The sequence below is a fragment of the Kryptolebias marmoratus genome, linkage group LG1 (assembly GCF_001649575.2).
Source record: "Kryptolebias marmoratus isolate JLee-2015 linkage group LG1, ASM164957v2, whole genome shotgun sequence".
NCBI lineage: Eukaryota > Metazoa > Chordata > Actinopteri > Cyprinodontiformes > Rivulidae > Kryptolebias > Kryptolebias marmoratus.
Genome location: NC_051430.1, coordinates 18035010 through 18050005, shown reverse-complemented (window position 1 = coordinate 18050005; position 14996 = coordinate 18035010). Strand labels below are relative to the sequence as shown.

The 14996-nt window shown below is 46.9% G+C and overlaps 1 protein-coding gene across 1 annotated transcript; it reads left to right on the top strand.

The window, feature by feature from the left end:
- The first annotated feature begins 171 nt into the window (after positions 1-171).
- On the top strand, positions 172-14748 carry pole (polymerase (DNA directed), epsilon). The gene is made up of 48 exons (XM_017413591.3): positions 172-408; positions 507-636; positions 719-799; positions 891-935; positions 1010-1102; positions 1198-1352; positions 1436-1580; positions 1664-1744; positions 2049-2156; positions 2235-2345; positions 2438-2523; positions 2647-2766; positions 2855-2987; positions 3081-3194; positions 3274-3486; positions 3567-3674; positions 3751-3879; positions 3957-4059; positions 4130-4276; positions 4363-4508; positions 4603-4751; positions 4831-4923; positions 5162-5464; positions 5576-5771; positions 5869-6083; positions 6443-6545; positions 6679-6759; positions 6848-6970; positions 7064-7273; positions 7355-7567; positions 7662-7805; positions 7895-8035; positions 8201-8354; positions 8528-8634; positions 8759-8935; positions 9080-9303; positions 9383-9603; positions 9691-9895; positions 10023-10196; positions 10952-11077; positions 11465-11597; positions 12075-12270; positions 12369-12500; positions 12642-12835; positions 12970-13170; positions 13278-13403; positions 14236-14325; positions 14414-14748. The coding sequence occupies exons 1-48, from the start codon at positions 341-343 to the stop codon at positions 14525-14527; spliced, it is 6861 nt and encodes a 2286-aa protein (XP_017269080.1). The 5' UTR covers positions 172-340; the 3' UTR covers positions 14528-14748.
- Positions 14749-14996: the final 248 nt, after the last annotated feature.

Below are 14996 nucleotides of genomic sequence, written 5' to 3'. Positions count from 1 at the left end.
GAGATTCTAAGTTGTAATTTTGAGATAGTACCTTGTGATGAAGACTTAAGGGATATGATCTGTATTTCAGAGTAGCGGAAATGGCGAAAGTGAAGGGATGCGAAAGTGACTTATCTTGTTTTAATAAATGATCTTTGTTTCCCTTCTCTGGTCTCGCGGCAATTGCAAGAACGCGCCAAAACAAGAAAACACAAATCCTGTCATCTACACGGACAGAGCCAAAAACGGACATTTAAGATAAAAAATATATATCAAATGTGAGTTTATTCGTTTACGTGTAAAAGTTGAATGGCTTTTTAAGTTTTCTAACCGCATTTTAGCCAGAAACATTTTGTAGAAGATGGTTTTGCAGAACAGCGGACGGTTCCGGGCGGACCGGGGTCGAAGCGGAGCGGACCAGGAGAACCAGTGAGTTCTGTTCGCGGTTGTTCTCGCTGAAGTTGCTGTAATGGCGGTTTTGTGTGTGTGAAGCGTGATGTTTGTTATCTGGCTGTGTTCTGAACCAGGGATGACGGCTCCTCGGCTGTCAAGCGGCTGGAGCGCAGCCAGTTCACCGACGACATGGACGCCCGCTTCGGCTTCGACAGGATGAAGGAGCCCGGCGAGAAGACGGGCTGGCTGATCAACATGCACCCCGTGAGCTCACAGTCCGCAGAGTGGACCAGGTTCTGTCCTCACACCACGCACTATTTAATGGTTTTTGTTGCTGTTCTTGCAGACAGAGATCCTGGATGAAGACAGGAGGATGATCAGTGCTGTGAATTATTATTTCATCCAGGAGGATGGAAGCAGATTCAAGGTGTGAGGTGTCATATTAAAAGAGCCAGTTTGTGTCACACATCTGGATGTTTACGGCTCCAGCATGATTTTCTAACGGTTCTGCTCTGTAGGTGGCTCTTCCCTTCAAGCCTTATTTCTACGTGGCTACTAAGAAGGTGAGTGCGAGCTTTAGTTTTGGGTCCTGGTCGTGCAGAAGTGCTTGGAAGTGATTGAGAAATGTTATTCCCAGAACTGCGAGAGAGAGGTCGTCTCGTATTTATCCAAGAAGTTTCAAGGGAAAGTGGCGAAACTCGAAACCCTTCCAAAAGAAGATCTGGATCTGGTGAGCGCTCTGTCTTTAGCATTCTGTTGAAAGCGTCTGATGTGATCCATTCTTGTTTATGTGACAAACGAAATACGCCGTCCCGCTCCCTGCAGCCGAACCACCTGGTTGGTCTGAAGAGGAACTACATCAAGCTGTCGTTCAACACCGTGGATGACCTCGTCAAGGCCAAGCGAGAGATCGCCCCGGCCGTGCGCAAGAACCGAGAGCGGGAGCAGTCCAACGACGCCTACACGTCCATGTTGTCCAGGTAGCAGTCCGCCCCCCGCAGCTTCCTGAAAGCTTGGCGCCGTCTCTTCCAGCTGTTAATGGTGTGTCTGTGGCTGTGGTCAGTGCTCTGGCAGGAGCCAGCGTGACGCCGGCTGACGAAGACGGGATGTCCAAGAGTATCGCCGACCAGCTGGACAACATCGTGGACATGAGGGAGTATGACGTGCCGTACCACGTCCGACTGTCCATCGACCTCAAGATCCACGTGGTAAGAGCGCCCGTCTTTCGTTGTTCGGAAATCGCACGTTTCCCGCACGCGCCGCTCTAATCTGGATCCTCTCCGTCGCTCAGGCTCACTGGTACAGCGTTCGATACCGCGGCGGCGCCTACCCGCCGGAGATCGTGCGCAGGGATGACCTTGTGGAGCGACCGGTTCGTATGTTTTGTTGTTTTGTCCGTTCAGAAGGATTGCAGCAGGTCAGGGCTTTCATGTGGTAGTAGATGAGACTCCTTCCCAACACGTGCTCCAACTGATCGAGCGAGGGCCGCTTTTTAAACTACTGGAGTCACTCTACAGCTAATCGACATTAGCCAACACAAAATTGCTATAACCCAGTCAGTTTTACAGATATCGAGCTAAATCTTGTTTGGTAGTAGCTGAGAGTCACTCCTATGTTATACTCTGAGTATTAACATGTCTCATGGGAGATCACGTTTGACTCATTTGTTCTTTTAGGACCCCGTTGTTTTGGCTTTTGACATCGAGACGACCAAACTTCCTCTGAAGTTCCCCGACGCAGAGACGGATCAGATTATGATGATCTCCTACATGATCGATGGCCAGGTGCGTTTGGCTTTGCACGCTTTCGGTTTTGCCGCACGTCACCTGTGCCGGCTTCACAGTTCGCGTTTGTTCCTTCAGGGCTTTCTGATCACCAACCGCGAGATCGTCTCTGAGGACATCGAGGACTTTGAGTTCACCCCCAAACCTGAATACGAGGGGCCTTTTACGGTTTTTAACGAGGACAATGAGGTGTGTAGCTCCACAGAAGCGCGTGTGTGTGTGTGTTACGGCCCGGCTGTGCGTTTGTGTGACAACGTGTTGTTTTGTGGCTTCGGCTGCAGGCTTCCCTCATTCAGAGGTGGTTCGATCACGTCCAAGAAACCAAGCCAAACATCTTTGTAACCTACAACGGAGACTTCTTTGACTGGTGAGCTCTTTCTAAAACGAACTTAGTCTAAAACTTTTAGGCATTGAAGCAAACGGGCGATGTGTACTCCTTCAAGGAGAGCTAGGTGTTTAACTTATTTGACATTGTTTGGATTCTCTCCAGGCCTTTTGTGGAAACCCGGGCAGCCCTCCACGGACTGAGCATGCACAAGGAAATCGGTTTCCAGAAGGACAGCCAGGGGGAGTACAAGTCCAGCCAGGCCATCCATATGGACTGCCTGAGGTGGGAGCGACTCTGAGCCTCTTTAAACGATAAACGTTTGGCACAGAGGGTAAGGTAAACTAATATCTGACTTGTTTCTCTGCGTCAGGTGGGTGAAGAGAGACAGCTACCTCCCTGTGGGGAGTCACAACCTGAAGGCGGCAGCGAAGGCTAAACTGGGCTACGACCCCGTGGAGCTGGACCCTGAGGAGATGTGCCGCATGGCAACTGAAGAACCGCAGGTCCACACAGGAAATTTTAACCGTTTACATCCCCAAAAAAAGAGAAAGGTTTTAAAAGGACAGCTGCATTTGAAGTTTCTTTTGTTTCCTCAGACCTTAGCGACCTACTCGGTGTCAGACGCCGTGGCCACGTATTACCTGTACATGAAGTATGTTCACCCCTTCATCTTCGCGCTGTGCACCATCATCCCCATGGAGCCGGACGAGGTCTGTTTCAGGCGTGCACCTAAAACAAACCCCCTTGAGCATTCGATTCGGCTTTTTCTTTAACCTGGCGTGTTAACAGGTGCTGCGGAAAGGCTCGGGGACCCTGTGCGAAGCCCTGCTCATGGTGCAGGCCTTCCACGCCAACATCGTGTTCCCCAACAAGCAGGAGCAGGTTTTCAACAAGCTGACGGACGACGGCCACGTCATGGACTCCGAGACGTACGTGGGCGGCCACGTGGAGGCGCTGGAGTCCGGCGTGTTCCGCAGTGACATCCCCTGCCGCTTTAAAATGGTGCGACGAAGCGCTGCTCCCTCCCCTCCGGGCCAGATTTGGTCGTAAAAATGACCGTTCGCTCTGTGTTGTGTTGACAGAACCCAGCTGCGTTCGACTTTCTGCTCCAGAGAGTGGAGAGGACGATGCGACACGCCGTGGAGGAGGAGGAGAAGCTCCCCCTGGAGCAAGTCACCAACTTTAATGAGGTTTGAGCGCGTTTCCTCTTTGTTTTGTGACTCAGCTCCGTCATGAAGTCATTAAATGACTCTGACATTCTGTCAGGTGTGTGATGAAATCAAAACGAAGCTGACGTCCTTGAAGGAGGTTCCAAACAGGATCGAATGTCCTCTCATCTACCATCTGGACGTCGGGGCGATGTACCCCAATATTATCCTCACCAACCGCCTGCAGGTAGAATGAAACAGAATCAGGTGGCGTGTCCACTCGAAAAGCATGGAGTTTAGCATCTTTGTCCTCGTTGTTTTTAGCCGTCGGCTATGGTTGACGAGGCCACGTGTGCAGCGTGCGACTTCAACAAGCCCGGCGCCTCCTGTCAGAGGAGGATGGCTTGGCAGTGGAGAGGAGAAATCAGTAAGTTTTCTGGAAACGAAAGCAGCTCGTTTTGAACTTCACTCCATGAGGAATCTCCGTCTGTCCTCAGTGCCTGCGAGTCGCAGTGAGTTCCACCGCATCCAGCAGCAGCTGGAGTCCGAGAAGTTCCCGCCGCTGTTCCCCAACGGGCCGGCCCGGGCCTTCCACGCCCTGAACAGGGAGGAGCAGGCCAAACACGAGAAGAAACGGCTGGCAGGTACCGCCTCCGCTTGGGTGTTGGTTCCAGGTCGCGTGAGTCGGTGGCGTACAGATTAAAGCTCCGTGTCTTTGTTTTAATATCAGATTATTGCAAAAAGGCCTACAAGAAGATGCACGTCACCAGGCTGGAGGAGCGAGTTACCACCATCTGTCAGAGAGAAAACTCCTTCTACGTCGACACGGTCCGGGCGTTCAGGGATCGGCGTTATGAGTTCAAAGGACTTCACAAAGTAGGTGTTGGTATTCTTACAAACACTCACGTTGTTATTTAGTCATGTTTTTCATTTTTGCCCCCTTGTTTTTTTTTTTTGTTTTTCCCTGTAGGTGTGGAAGAAGAAGCTGTCAGCAGCGCAGGACAGCGGAGATGCTGCTGAGGTGAAGCGCTGTAAGAACATGGAGATCCTGTACGAGTCCCTCCAGCTGGCTCATAAGTGCATCCTTAACTCCTTCTACGGCTACGTCATGAGGAAAGGGTACGAGGCGTTGTGTTTGAGTTTGAACCTCCTTTGCAGCTGTCAGGTCAGCCTCATGTTGTCTCTGTTTCGGTGGCAGTGCTCGCTGGTACTCCATGGAGATGGCCGGCATCGTGTGCTACACCGGAGCCAACATCATCACTCAGGCCAGGGAGCTCATTGAGCAAATAGGGTGAGTGATGAACATGACATCTGACATAACCTTATTTTCAAGGTTTGACCAAAACGGCTGTCATTTTGTCTAAAGATGGTCTTAGCTAAAACTCTAGTTTGAGAAACGCCGTTAGGTCCTTTAATTTGGTTGTGTAACCTTCAACAGCTTATTTGGGCATTAAAAATCTATTTCATCCACAGTAAAATAAAAAAAATAAATGCAATAACTCTGCATTTCGCCCACGCTCCGCCTTCAGGAGGCCCCTTGAGTTGGACACTGACGGAATCTGGTGTGTCCTTCCCAACACTTTCCCTGAGAACTTTGTGATAAAGACCAGCAATGAGAAGAAGCCCAAAGTGACCATCTCCTACCCGGGGGCCATGCTGAACATCTTGGTAAAGGAGGGCTTCACCAACGAGCAGTACCACGAGCTGGAGGACCCCGCGTCGCTCACCTACAACATCCGCTCGGAGAACAGCATCTTCTTCGAGGTGGACGGGCCGTACCTGGCGATGATCCTGCCCGCCTCCAAGGAGGAAGGGAAGAAGCTCAAGAAGAGGTAAACCAAAAACCCAGTTCTTATTAAAGCGAATGACCTGGCTGCTGGCCGGTGTGCAGCGGAAGCAGGTGGTAGGATGATGTGTTTTAAGGTGAGCCTGGTCTGTTTTAGATATGCTGTGTTCAATGAAGACGGCTCTCTGGCTGAGCTCAAAGGCTTTGAAGTGAAGAGGAGAGGTGAGCTCCAGCTCATCAAGATTTTTCAGTCCTCCGTGTTCGAGGCTTTCCTCAAAGGTACCACTCTGGAGGAGGTCTACGCGTCTGTGGCCAAAGTGGCCGACTACTGGCTGGATGTGCTGTACAGCAAGGTAAACGGCCAGAATTTCCTTTTGTTTCTCCTTTGAGCTTCGTCACAAGAAGTTGATCCAATTTACTTTGTTTGTTTGTCTTCCCCACCCCCCACAGGCTGCCAACATGCCCGACGCGGAGCTGTTTGACCTGATTTCAGAGAATCGTTCCATGTCCAGAAAGCTTGAGGACTACGGAGAGCAAAAGTCCACGTCCATCAGCACAGCCAAGAGGCTGGCAGAGTTTCTGGGGGACCAGATGGTGAAAGACGCGGGTCTGAGCTGCCGCTATGTCATCTCCCGGAAACCAGAGGGTTCCCCCGTCACAGAAAGGTGGGTCTCAAAGCTGCAAGCATCTTTAACATCGATGATAAACCATAAAATAATTATTTGACACATTCTTTACCATTGTGTCTGTAATGTATAAATGTAGATTATTGTGATCTATGATTTTCCCAACCACACAGTTCTAATTCTGACCAAAGAAGTTTGTTTTGTATAATTCTTTACATCGGAGAGAGAATACCACACACTGCCTGGATGATAGATATGAAACATTTTCTTGTGTTTGTAAACCAAACAAAATGTTCCCAGAGTTGTTTCCACCACAGCCTCTCTTGGGAGCAGCCTCTTTACATTAGCAGCGGAAGTAAAAGTATCGGGTTTGACACCACTGCTGTTTTGTCCATCAGAGCCATTCCTCTGGCCATCTTCCAGGCAGAGCCCAGCGTCAAGAAGCATTTTCTCCGAAAGTGGCTAAAGATGCCCAGCCTGCACGACCTGGACATACGATCTGTGAGCCATATATCTGCTCTGAATGCAAAATATATGTATTTTTTTGTTTTACTGTCTAAGTTTATTAGTGCCACGCTTTATATATTTTTTTGTTTGTTTGTGTGTGTCTTCTTGTTTGTTTGGGCTTTTCCAGATCCTTGATTGGAGCTATTACATTGAGAGGTTGGGTAGTGCAATCCAAAAAATCATCACTATCCCTGCAGCTCTGCAACAGGTAAAACATTCACTTCAATGTGAACAATTTATCTATATGTCTGAAGTTCATTTAGACGTAAATTGTATTTGCTTCTGTTTATCATAAGGTGAAGAATCCAGTTCCAAGAGTGAGGCATCCCGACTGGCTGCACAAGAAACTCCTGGAGAAAAATGACATCTTTAAGCAAAAGAAAATAAGTGAGCTGTTCACCAGTGAGGGCAAGAGACAGGTAGGTTCACCTGATGCTACAGTGATCCTGTCTGGTAGTTTGCTCTTGTCAAAGCGCGATAACTCCACACACAGGCCCATTCTGCTCCCCCAGGTGACCCATCAGCCTCTTGAAGCAGGAGAAGCTGCAGACATCGAGGACTTTGGGATGCCAGCCAGACCCCTGCAGCCAGCCGTCCTCATCAGCACCAAGAGGAAGCGGGCTTCTCAGGGAGACGACAGCCAGGTGGAGTCTCAGGACGTCGAGCTCACGCAGTCGTGGAGAGAAATCCTGGGACCCCCCCCACCGAAGGGAACCACACAGGTCGGAAAGCAGCACAGGCGTGAATTTTTCCTGTCTGTGCGTTTTCTTCATACTCGTTTTAACAGCTGCCTCCTCGTGCAGGAGGGGCGTCTCGTTTGGCTGCGCTATCACAAGAAAAAGTGGGAGCTGCAGCTGAGGCAACGGAAGGAGAGGAAGAAGAGGAGGAAGCTGCTGGATGGGGAAGCCCAACCTGTGGGCGGGGGGGTGATCAGAGGTGGCCCCACCACCGGCCTGGGAAGCTTCCTCCGCAGGACGGCCCGCAGCGTCCTGGACATGCCGTGGCAGATTGTGCAGGTGGAGGAAAAAGTCCCTTTAATCTGATAATTTGACAAACATCCAGAAAACTTCATTCAAAATCCAACATTATGTCCCTTTGACTGCCTGCCAGATTGCAGAGACGAGCCACCCCGGCCTGTACAAGCTGTGGGCTGTGATCGGAAACGACCTCCACTGCATGAAACTCAACATCCCGCGAGTTTTCTACGTCAACCAGAAAGTCCCAAAGCAGGAGGAGGGAGCCGTGTACAAAAAGGCACGAAGACAACGCGCTGCAGTTTTCACAACGGCTTGAAATTTGTTGACAAATTCCGCTGCTCAAATAATTGCTAACTTTCGGTTCAGGTGAACCGGATGCTGCCTCGCTCCAACATGGTGTACTACCTGTACGAGTACTCTGTACCAGAGGACATGTACCAAAAGCACATCAATGAGATCAACGCTGACCTCTCCGCTCCAGACATCGAAGGCGTCTATGAAACACAGGTTGCCATTAAATTAACTCCACTGTCTCCATCCCACCAAGGCTCCAGTTCATCAGAGCTTACCTCCTTCTGTTGACTATATATTATAAAAATCTGTATAAAAGTCATGTATGCCTTTTTGAAAACAGAATTTAGCGTCAACTGAAGCTTCTTCTCTGCCTTCCAGGTCCCCTTGTTGTTCCGTGCGCTGGTGCAGCTTGGATGTGTGTGCATGGTGAACAAACACGTCGTGAGGGATCTGGCCGGCAGGGAGACCGACACCTTTGACCTGGAACATCTGGAGAGGAGGTCTCTGGCCCAGTTCAGCTACCTGGAACCTGGTAAGACCCGCTGAAGACGCCGTTCATCTCGAACTCCTGTCAAAATGTATCATTCAGAGATTATCTTTAGTTTTTGCTGTTGTCTTTCTTCATCCTGAAATGAATGTGTACTGATTTCTGATTATATTAAAGAAAGACGTGACATGGCCGTGTTGTGTTTGCCTCCTTCCCAGGAAGTGTTCGCCACATGTACTTGTATCACCACAGCCAAGGGCAGAAGGCTCTGTTTGGCCTGTTCATCCCCTCTCAGCGCAAAGCTAGCATCTTCATCCTGGACACCGTAAGAATAACACAACTTCCAGGGCTTTGACATGAAAACAAAAAGCAAATCCGTTTCCTCTCCGGTGCTCATGTCTCGATGCATTAAATGAACTTTAAGTTCTGTTGCAACTCTCTGACTTTAGGTTCGAAGCAACCAGATGCCCAACCTGAGTAATCTGTACACGGCTGAGCGCACCGCCCTGCTGGAGAAGACAACAGAGGAGCTTCTGCCTCCAGAGAAACACACCTTCGAGGTTCGAGCTGAGAATGACATCAAGGCGATTTCCCGCGCGCTCCAGCGCATCCTGCTGAACTACAAGGTAAAATACTCTGTTCGTAAAAATGCTCAACTGTTCGGGACCCATCTGTTGCAAACTTGGTGTCAAAGTAAAGCCAGGAGTGGTTTTGTGGCGGGGAGCTCACAGTTTTCCTCTTCATGTTTCTGCTCCGTTCGCTGTGTTCAGGTGGAGCGGCGTGGGCCCACCCTCATCGCCCTGCAGTCCAACTGGGACTTGCTGCGACTGGCAGCAGGGATGCCGGTGCTCGAGGAGTTCCCAGTCGTTCCCGTACACGTGGTAGACGAGATCAGCTATAGCGTTCTGGACTGGCAACGCCACGGGGCCCGGCGAATGATCCGCCATTACCTGAACCTGGACAGCTGCCTGTCTCAAGCGTTTGACATGGCCCGGTATGAGTGGCTCACCTTTTCCCCCTGTCAAATTTATATTTCTGCTACTTGAAACCTGCACATTGCCTCCTGCTTTCAGGTATTACCACCTACCCGTGGGCAATTTACCCCAGGATGTGTCCATTTTTGGCTCAGACTTGTTCCTCGCGAGACACCTACGCAAACACAACCACCTGCTGTGGCTTTCGCCGACAGCCAGGCCCGACCTCGGAGGAAAAGAGGCCGACGACAGCCGTCTGGTCATGGAAAACGATGACCGGGGCTCCGTGGAGATCAACGCTCAGGGATGTTACTCCACAGGTACCCAAACAACCAGGATCCCACAGGAAAGAGGAGTTCCTGGAATTTATCTTTCCGTATCAACGTATTAACGCGTTTCCTCTTTAGTGTGTGTGGAGCTGGACCTGCAGAGCCTGGCGGTGAACACCATCCTCCAGTCGCAGCATGTCAACGACATGGAGGGCGGAGCCAGTCTGGGCGTCAGCTTTGACGTGATCCAGCAGGGGTCGTTGGAGGACATGATGTCAGGAAACCAGGGTGCCAGCGCCCTCGCCAGCTACGATGAAACTGCCCTCTGCTCCAACACGTTCAGGTGGGGAAACATCTGGTGTTTGTAGTGAATTAAAGCCACAAAGAAAAAATGATCCCAGGAGTTTTCTTTTGCTTCACAGCTTTATTTACTTCTCAGCGTTTCACGAGTTGCGGTTCTTGTGTTGCAGGATCTTGAAGAGCATGGTGGTCGGATGGGTCAGGGAGATCACGCAGTACCACAACGTGTACGCGGACAACCAGGTGGTGCATTTCTACCGCTGGCTGCGCTCGCCGAGCTCGCTGCTGTACGACCCGGCACTGCACCGCACCCTGCACAACATGATGAAGAAGGTGTTTCTGCAGTGAGTCTCCTTCACAAAAACATCATGAAATATGTGTTTTAAAATTACATAACACAAAAAAGTGCTTTTTAACCTCATCTGATCATAGGATATGACCAAATAGCCAAAAAATTATAGAATTTTTACATTTTTACTTTACGTTTTTTTTATGTTTTCTAAGAGAAAGACAAAAACAAGAATTCACTTAGTTATAATGGGTTGTGGGTTTGTTTTAGCGGTACTACAAATGTTTAAGAAATACTTTGAATAAATGTATAACTAACACTTAACACACATCATTCTGTTGTTCCACTTAAGTTTTATTAGAATGTACTCGTGATAATACAGTTAATTATAAAATATTGCAAAACTATTAGGGGAAATAATTTACCAAGGAAAGAAAATAATCACTTTGATTGTTTCAGATGAAATGAATTGTAGAACAAAATTGTTTTCTTTCCTTTTTAAAAGAAGATAGAAAAAAACATTGATGCTTCTTTCTTTACCATTTAGAGAATTTCTTTCATTATACTTTAATATTTCTGAGTTAATTCACTGTTTAGCTTCTATGTTTACATCTTTTGAATAGATATTGAAGTTTGTTTGTTTTGTTTTTTTAGGTTGAGCCTTAATCCATAGTTTGTTTTTTAACCCCACTGTCTTGTTTTTAGTTCCCAGTGAAAGGGAACAGAGGGAAAGCACTTCTTCTGTGACATTATTCCATATTTCTGCAGTTATTTGTTCCTCTAAGATAAGTTTTCTCGTTCTGGTGACAGGCTGGTTGCTGAGTTTAAACGTCTGGGCTCCACTGTGGTTTACGGAAACTTTAACAGGATCATCTTGAGTACTAAAAAACGGAGGATAGATGATGCCATCGCCTACGTAGAATACATCACCAACAGGTCAGAGATTTCTGCCTGTACTCGCCTGCATCCATACAACATATAAATGCTCTCGGTGAATACGTGATTTACCTCCTGTACTTTTGATTTTAGCTGTCAGCTCAGCCAGCAGGTGTTTGTGTTGATTTGCCTTCCGTTGTCTTAAATCAGATCCTGAAAATTAAGGAAAATTCAGGTGCAGAAGCTGAGCGGGATCAGTGATTTCTAGAAAACAAACCTAAAAGCAGAATAAAGCTCATTCCACTGGTGGAAGTTACTGCATTTGCACTGTCAGACTCAGACAACCAGTCATGCTTTCTGATGTTAATTCTAGTTTTATAAATATCTGTTTTTAGTATCTGTGCCCAAAGTCCTGACCATCCAGCTGCCTCTCTGTTCCCTCTCCAGCATACACTCCAGGGAAATCTTCCACTCCCTGTCCATCTCCTTCTCCCGCTGCTGGGAGTTCCTGCTGTGGATGGACCCGGCTAATTTTGGTGGCGTGCAGGGCAAGCTGCCGTCCAGTGTCCTGTATGGAGAGGTACCGCCGTCCGAAACCACCTTTTCCTTTTAGCTCCAGTTAAAATTAACAAACCTAGATACTAAAATATAACATTTCACAGCACTTTAGGGTCATATTTAGAAATTTTAAAATTAAAAAAATTAAAAAAAACTTGGCACAAAATTTGCAAAAGGAGCATATTCTATATTGTAACTATAGGATAACACACACACACACCTTTTCATTCTAGCTCAGTTAGCTTTACTGGATCAAGAAGAAAACAGATTTTGTGTCTTCAGAGACTGGAGTTTCAGCTATCTGCACTGATACAACGATTTATGGAGAATAAAATCACATCTTTAGAAACTCACTGTCACTTACAGTACTCCCTCATGTTGTGCAAAATTTAAAAAATGAGTTTTTAAACTTCCACATTTATAGACTTTTCAAATAAAACAACCAGGGAGTTGCGCTTTAAATACACTGACCGCAGCTCTTACTTTCCTGTGTTTTTAGGAAGGAACCAAACAGAAGAAAAGCAGACAAGAGGGGGAAGATGAAGACGAGAGTGAAGACGAGGATGTGGTGGAGGAAGATGATGCAGACGGAGAGACCGAAGAAGTCGAAGAGCTGATTGAAAGCAGCTGGAACATCATGCATTATCTTCCCCAAACAGCTTCCTGCCAGAAATACTTCCTCATGATTGTCTCAGGTAAGAAGTAAATCATTTACACATATTAATAAATCCCTTTCTAAGCCTTTTTTTTTCTTTTTAAGAAGTTTCTCTCTCACACACCCTTCCCATCCTAGCCTACATTGCTGCAGTTTACCACAGCATGAAAGAGGAGCTGAGGCGTAACGCTCCTGGAGCCACTCCGGTGAAGAGACGTGGCGGCAGCCAGGCTTCCCAGCAGGCGGTTGGGGACTTGAGTGCACTTCCTGGTAAGAGATGCTTTTTTTTAATAGGCTTTTTTCGGTCGCTATGAACCTGTGGCGTGTTGCTCAGTGTGTGAATTAGAAGCATTAGACTCGCCTCAAGCTATTCTGTTATGACTGAACAGCTTTCAATGAATTATTTTGCAGGAATGATCTCCTTCTCCCAGGAATATGTGGCCAGCGAGCTGACGCAGAACATCTTCACCATCACTCAAAAGATCCAGAAGAAGGTGACAGGGTCCAGGAATGTAACTCAGACGTCGGAGCTGTTCCCCGTCCTGCCCGGCTCCCACCTCCCGCTCAACAAGCCAGCGCTGGAGTTCGTCAAATATGTCTGCCAGGTAAGTGCCGCCTCCGCTGCAAGTTCAGGAGAACAGAAACGCATCAGTCGCTTGGAGGGTTTTATTTCCCCTCTTTTAGAATTTAAACCAAAACACCATTTATGAACATTTCTCCTTGTATTTCGACTCTTCAGGTCCTTTCACTCGATGCCAACATCGTGAATCAAGTGAACAAATTAAAGCGAGACCTCCTGCGCCTCGTGGATGTGGGAGAGTTCTCAGAGGAGGCCCAGTTCCGGGACCCCTGTAACTCCTACATCCTGCCAGAAGTCATCTGCCACCACTGTAACTTCTGTCGGGACCTGGACCTCTGCAAGGACCCCTCCATGGCACAGGTGGGCAACACCCGATACGAGCCGCTTCAGGATCTTTGAATTCAACAGCAACGTCCTACGTTAAAATCCTGAAATGTGATGAGGGATGACTGTTGTTGTGTCCTCAGGACGGGTCTGTCTTGCCTCAGTGGTTCTGTTCAAGCTGTCAGGTCCAGTATGAGAAGGACTCGATTGAGATGGCTCTGGTTGAAGCTCTGCAGAAGAAACTCATGAGCTACACGCTGCAGGACCTGGTGAGTAAAACAAAGGGGTTGAAATGATGTACTCCTTGTGGTAAAAGTATTTAGCAGACAAAGGTTTTTTTTTCAGAGGTGCAGAGACTAACCAAACTCTCACCCACTATAAATGTGAGTAATTTATTAGCAGTTCTTATTTATGCATTGATTTGAAGGTTGAACTGATGCTAACTTTAATTAGGATTAGTTAAAAGCTGCAGATATGTGGTCAGGTTGTGGTTATTTCCTAATAAATACTGATCTTAAAAAAAAGATTTACCCAAAATGTTTTACTTTATTTTAACTAAACTTAAATGATATTATTGTGGTAATGTTTAGCTCTGTTGTAATCTGCTGAATATCACTATAGAAAACTTTATTTTTAAAGAAAAAAAAATCCTGATCATGATATTTTATTTGAAGCTGTTTTTTAATGTTGGTTTGAAAGATTTTGATGCCTTGAAAGACTGATAAATTATTGGTGTTTAGAAAGAATTGCACATATGTTTAAACTTAGGATTTAAAAGCTATAACTAAAGCTGTATTTGGAGCAGAGCTTAAATTATTTTACAGGAACTAGTTTGTCAGAAGAGTCAGGTTAGTTAACATGTTAAAGCCTTCAGTGTACAAGATGAATGGGTTTAATTTGATGAATGACATTAAGATTCATTTGCAGTTGTGGTAAAAAGAAAGTACACCCTCCATCATTTTTGATTTTTTTTTTTATTCTTATGTCCTGATACCTTTAAATCTGAAGGAGGGTTTTAATTTCTAGTGTGCTCTTTAAAGCCCGTTAGTTTCACACATTTCATTAAAGCCGTCTGACAAGATGGAAACGTGTCGATTGCAGGTGTGCATCAAATGTAAGGGAGTGAAGGAAGGAAACATGCCCCTCTACTGCAGATGTGCCGGAGACTTCGACCTCACTTACTCAGCCAAGGTTTCCACTCTCAAACACGTCAGGTTGTTTATTGAACGCATAGAATGATTCCACTTGACTCTTTTTCTTCTTCTTCTTCTATTTGAAGAGCTTCTCTGAGCAGATCACGGTGTTTCAGAACATAGCGTCCCACTACAACATGAGGTTCCTGGAGGAGACCATTGACTGGCTGCTTGTGATGAGTCCTCAGATCAGCCGCTGACTGTGACGCGGAGCACCGACGGGTCGTGGGACCGTCGTGGAAAGAGCTCAGAGCTGAAACTGCTCGCTCCAGAAGTCATTGTTTCAGTTTCTGAGCTTTGTGATCAAATAAAATGAGGACTCTGAGTCTGGAGGAGAAACGTGTGCACTGTAAATACATCATGCTTTGTGATTGTTTTTGTATGGATCTCACATTTTAAGATGTTAATAAATGATTACAGCGTAAATCTTTGAACTGTGAGTTTGTTTTTTATTGTTTCTGTTTGTTTTTGTAACTTGAGCATAATGCCAGTGCCTTGTACTGACACAACTCCACGTTTACAGTATTTTGTCAGCTTGCTGTTAAAAATCATACATGAGGAATACCGTCTGCGTGCTACAACAAAAGTTTATTTTATAAGAGATTTCATTTTTTAAATGAGCAATTGTATGAACTAATAGGAAAATGTTTTTCTCTTATGTGGGAGGAG

Coding starts and splice junctions, on each gene's coding strand:
- pole (XM_017413591.3), top strand. CDS start 341: ATGGTTTTGCAGAACAGCGGACGGTTCCGGGCGGACCGGGGTCGAAGC. Junction 6,971..7,063: donor CCAGTGAGGGCAAGAGACAG/GTAGGTTCACCT, acceptor CTGCTCCCCCAG/GTGACCCATCAGCCTCTTGA. Junction 13,404..14,235: donor GCTACACGCTGCAGGACCTG/GTGAGTAAAACA, acceptor TGTCGATTGCAG/GTGTGCATCAAATGTAAGGG.